At 67.4% G+C, this 4,634-nt stretch overlaps 1 protein-coding gene across 2 annotated transcripts in view; it reads left to right on the forward strand.

Annotated features, from left to right (window-relative positions):
- TRMT61A (tRNA methyltransferase 61A) overlaps positions 1-3,108 on the forward strand; it is a 7,119-nt gene extending 4,011 nt beyond the window's left edge. For both annotated transcript variants that reach the window (XM_024760122.1, XM_024760113.1), the window contains exon 4: positions 1,848-3,108. In XM_024760122.1, coding sequence (XP_024615890.1) covers positions 1,848-2,107 — 260 coding nt within the window. In that variant the 3' untranslated portion in view covers positions 2,108-3,108. The remainder of the gene's footprint in view (positions 1-1,847) is intronic.
- Positions 3,109-4,634: the final 1,526 nt, after the last annotated feature.

Below are 4,634 nucleotides of genomic sequence, written 5' to 3' on the forward strand. Positions count from 1 at the left end.
TCAGGGCAGCGGGGGAGTCATGGGGAGGTCGCCCAGGGAGAGGGTGAGGGTGAGAGGGGTCAGGGCTGGGGAGAGTGGGGCTCCACCTGGGCTCCTGCCCCTTGGCCTGGCCCCTCTCCCACCCCAAGGTGGGAGGTGTCTCGGGTCCCTGGGGAATGTGGCATCCCTGCCTGAGTGAGAGGCGGGGCTTGCACCCCTGGGCTTGCCAGAGGTCAGAGGGCAGTCCCTCACCCCCGCCAGTGCCTGCAGAGTCTCCCTTCCCCAACCGCAGCCACAGCCAGGCTAATGTGCCCCTTTTAGGGAAGATGCTGGGTGCAGAGGCTGGAAGGTCGGCTCCGAGCCAGGAAAGTGCTGGCGAGGCCCTGGGTTTTTCCCTTTTCTGGAGAAGTTGTTGGCTCAGGCAGCCGGGCCGTCCTTCTGCCCGCTGAGCAGTGCAGCACGAGGGGGCGGGAGAGGCAGTCTGGGGCGCCCCAGGGAAGGCCTGCCCCTTGGAAAGACAGACGCCAAGGCGGCCATAGGGTCCCAGTGGGGCCCCTGCCTGCTGGCTCAAGCTCAGCCCTGGACTCCTGTGTCCTGGTCTCTGCTGAGGTGGCCTGGGGCTGGGGAGAGGGGCAGCGCCGGCTTCCCCACACCTCTGCCCGCTCCGGCTTTGCCCCCTAGACACCTGCAGGTCCTCGCTGCTCCAGGGACACCAGCGGGCCCAGACCTCGGTCCCCAAGGCCGCAGCCGGTCGCACAGCCGTGGCTGAGCCCAAGCAGTCCCTGCCCTGGGCTCCCTCCTGCTGAGGGAGCCATGCTGTGTGTTGTCCCGTCCCCTCCGCCCCGCTAAGCCCCGTTCTCTGGATCTGCTTGTTCTGGCCCAGAGGCTCCCGACTTCCTCGTGGGTCTGGCGTTTCTCCAGCTTGGCCCGGCGAGGTGCGGCCCCGGGCTCTCTGGGCCTCTGGCTGACCAGCAGGCTCAGGCCCCAGTTCCTCGGCTGTCTGCACGGGGGTTGGGTCCCCTCTTGGGGGTGACCCTGTGCCCTCTGGGTTCACGTCAACCTCACGCTCTGCCTCCAAGCCCAGGCCTCCCAGCTGACCACCTGGGGGTCTGTGTCCCACGTGTGGCTGAGGTGACCAGGCCTCAGGGACCTCTAGGGGCTGGCCAGGGCCATGTCCCTTCCCCTAGCCAGCCTGCCGGATGTGTGGGCGAGCCCTGGTGGGAGGCGGCAGGAAGGGGCTGCGGCTCCCGCCCCCTCTCCCTCACCCTTGGTCCGTGGGGCTCCGCTCAGAGTGGGCACCTCGTGTTCCCAGGAGCGGGCGACAGCCTGTAATTTCCTGTGACACCCACAGCCCTCGCCCCCGGGGCTGCTCTGTATGGTTGAAGCTGTTCAGGCCCAGCGCTCTGGCAGCTGCCGTGCCAAGGCTCCGCACTGGCCTCGGCCCTCAGCTGCCTGGTGGGAATCAGGGGTGGCGGTGCCCTCTGGAAGCCCAGGGAGATCAGGGTAGTGGGCTGGGCCCGTGGCGGCAGTGAGAGGGCTTTGTTCGGGCGGGCCCTGCCCTGTGGCTGCAGAAGAGCTTTTGCCCCCGGGCCCTGGCCCGGCTCCTCTACTCTGGGGCCGCAGCTCTTCGTGGCCAGAGGGCTTGGTGGGGGCTTCATGGCCTCGGACCCCAGGGCAGGGTTCGGGGCGTCCACCCTCCTCAGCTCTCACCGTGGGGTCTCGCAGTGCCCACTCCCGAAGGGACTGGGGGTGCATTGCCTCTGCCCTGCAGTCCCAGGCCGCAGACGCCCGGGCCAGAGGAGCTGCCAGGCAGGCGGGGCACTGGGGGCGGCCCCTGCCCTCTGACCCCGTGTCCTCCTCCCGCGCAGGCGGGCGCTTCTGCTCCTTCTCCCCGTGCATCGAGCAGGTGCAGCGCACGTGCCAGGCGCTGGCGGCCTGTGGCTTCTCGGAGCTCAGCACCCTGGAGGTGTTGCCCCAGGTCTACAACGTGCGCACCATCAGCCTGCCCGCGCCCGACCTGGGGGCCAGTCCGGGCCCCGACGCCGGCCCCTTCCGCAGCGGCATGCCCATGAAGGAGACCGTGGGCCACACCGGCTACCTGACCTTCGCCACCAAGACCCCGGGCTAGTGAGCCGCCCGCAGGAGCTCCAGGGAGCTGGGAGCACCGCGGGGCCGGACAGGGAGGCAAAGCTCGGCCAGAGGCTGCCTTATATGGTCGGCGGGTGCCCGCCAGGGCCTGTGTTTAGAAACCTACGGACGCGGGGTGGGGCGGGGCCGGGGGCCTCCCGGGCGGCCGAGTGGGGCTGCCACGGTGGAGCAGCGTCCGGCCCCCCGAGGAGGGAGGCCTCCCGCCCACATCACCGCCGTGGTCAGCGTCCCTGTCCTGCTGCTCTTTGTTGCCACTCACCGTCTCCACTGCCGTAGGCTCTCCTGGATGTTGAGGCCCGAGAGTGCAGGTGGCGGGGTGCAGGTCTGACCCTTCCCAGGTGGCCCCAAACGAGGAGGGAGGAAACGGGGGTTGCAAAGACCCGGAGGAGGAGGGCCAGGGACCCCCACGGTCCAGCTGCCCGGCATCTGAGGCAACCCCGCTGTGTGGCCTCAGGTCTGACCCCACCCCTCTGGGCAGTGCACAGGCCGCGTGGGCATGTCCCCAGATTCCCGCTGGCGAAGGGCCAGGGCAGCCCCACTGATTCGCTTCTGCCTCCGGGAAGTACCTCTGCGGCCCTGGCCCAGCCAGAGCCCTCTCGTGTCAATGCGTGCAAACACGCAGCATCATGTAGGGAAGAGCTGGGCAGGGCGGGAACGTGCTTCCGGTGGCTGGCCAGTCGGGTCGGAGCCACTCGGTGCGCCTGCCGCTCACAGGAGCCGCAGGGATGTGGGGATGGGGGCGTGCACCCAGGACGGAGGGGGCGACGCCAACCCTGCCCTGGCCTGCTCTCCAGCTCTGGTGCACAGCTGGCATCCCTCCCGCCCTGCTGCTCGAAGGGCCTGGGTGCCTGCCCTTGGCCTCAGCCAGCCGTCAGGAGACTCGGTGACCCCAGGTCGGCACGAGAGCCCCAGGGTACCGGGCTGGCCTGAGGCTGGTCCCCGACCACCCCTGGCAGAGAAATAAAACACTGTTGCCCCTGCTGTGCTGACTGGTCCACCCTGGTGCCCCACGAGGCCAGACTTCCACTCCCCACACCAGCATCCAGGCTGGACCTCCCTGCACGTGGCCCCCCCGGCCCCTGCTCCTTCCTCTCCCAGGGCAGACACCACAGGGGCTCTGGATTCCAGGACAATGGCCTGGGACATGGTGGACAAAGGGGCAAGTGTGTGGCCACCCCCACCCAGCTACAGAAAGGGCCACTTGTTCCTGGGAAGGGTGGGGGCGGGGGAGGGAGAGAGTCCCTGGCTGTGTGTGTGTGTGTGTGTGCGCGCGCGTGTGTGTGTGTGTGTTTCCTTCCGTCCATGTCCGGCTGGGCCTTCCGTCCACAGCCCGACCTGGGCACCTGGGTTGCCTCTCTTGTTGCCGGAAGGGCCCAGAACTCAAGAAGGACCTCCCAGGCCTGCTGTCCTGGCCCCAGGCCACTACCCAGGCTTTGGGGGTCCTTGGAGGGATACCAAGTGAGGTGGGCCTACAAGAGGACCAGTCTCCTGGTGGTAGCATCACAGGGCCAGGGGCGCCTTCTGTCTTCTGGTAAGACCTGTGTCCCCTCAGAGACCCTAGGGTCCCTAGAAGCCCTTGCCCTACTCCAGGGATCATGTCCCCCCTTCAAGGACCTGTCCTGACCTCTGACCAAATGCCTAGTCTGGGGCCAGAGGAGGGACCTGGGCTTTCCTTGGCCTTTAGGAAAGGCCTGTGAGGTATCTGATGTAGGGCATAGGCCTCCTCTGCAGGCCTGGCTCTGCCTGTTCTCCAGGCGGGGCTTCGGCTGGCAGGCTAGACTGTGGCCCTGGGTGAGTCACTGGAGCCTGCACTTGGGTCCATGTGAGCTGGAAGGGAAAGCCCAGGATGGATGAAGGGCGGAGGGCCACCAGGGTAGGAGTCAGGAGACCTCGATCCCTGTCCACGCTTGCAGTTGCGCGCACAGAGCTGCTCTCAAGTATGGGGCCCTCCAGCCCCTTGACTGTCTGCCAGGCCCTGCACACGAGCCCCCAGGGCTCCACTGGGCCTCTATCCCATGCTGGGGGCCTCAGCCTGGAGCCCCACCTGGCCGCAAGCCAGCAGTGAACTCCTGCGCATCCTTCAAAGCCCCTCAAGTGTCTCTCAGTGCTTCCCACCCCCCCACACCGAGGCAAGAGCATCTTGCTCAACCACGTCTTCTGCTCCCACACATCCCATGCTGGTGATCACCCCTGTAGGGTTGCCCCTAGCCTGGGAGCCCCTTCAGGCAGACAACAGAAGCCAAGCGGCCTCACAAACTGCAGATGGGGAGCTTGACGCCTGGAGAGTCAGGGCCAGGGTCCGTGGTGAGTGACCGATCAGCAGGTCACTTGGTCACCTCCTCGAGGCAGGAGCCTAGGGCTGGTCACAGGACAAGGATTCACCCGGAAAGTCCCCGTCCAGCCTCAGACTCCCACCTCTGGCCTTCAGTTTTTCCTCGGAAATTCCCGCGCCTGCCCAGCCCGGCTGAGACGTGACACATCAACTCCGTCCGCTGCAGCCCCCCCCC

Source organism: Neophocaena asiaeorientalis, unplaced genomic scaffold (genome assembly GCF_003031525.2).
Source record: "Neophocaena asiaeorientalis asiaeorientalis breed wild unplaced genomic scaffold, Neophocaena_asiaeorientalis_V1.1 scaffold476, whole genome shotgun sequence".
In the NCBI taxonomy this organism is placed as follows: domain Eukaryota; kingdom Metazoa; phylum Chordata; class Mammalia; order Artiodactyla; family Phocoenidae; genus Neophocaena; species Neophocaena asiaeorientalis.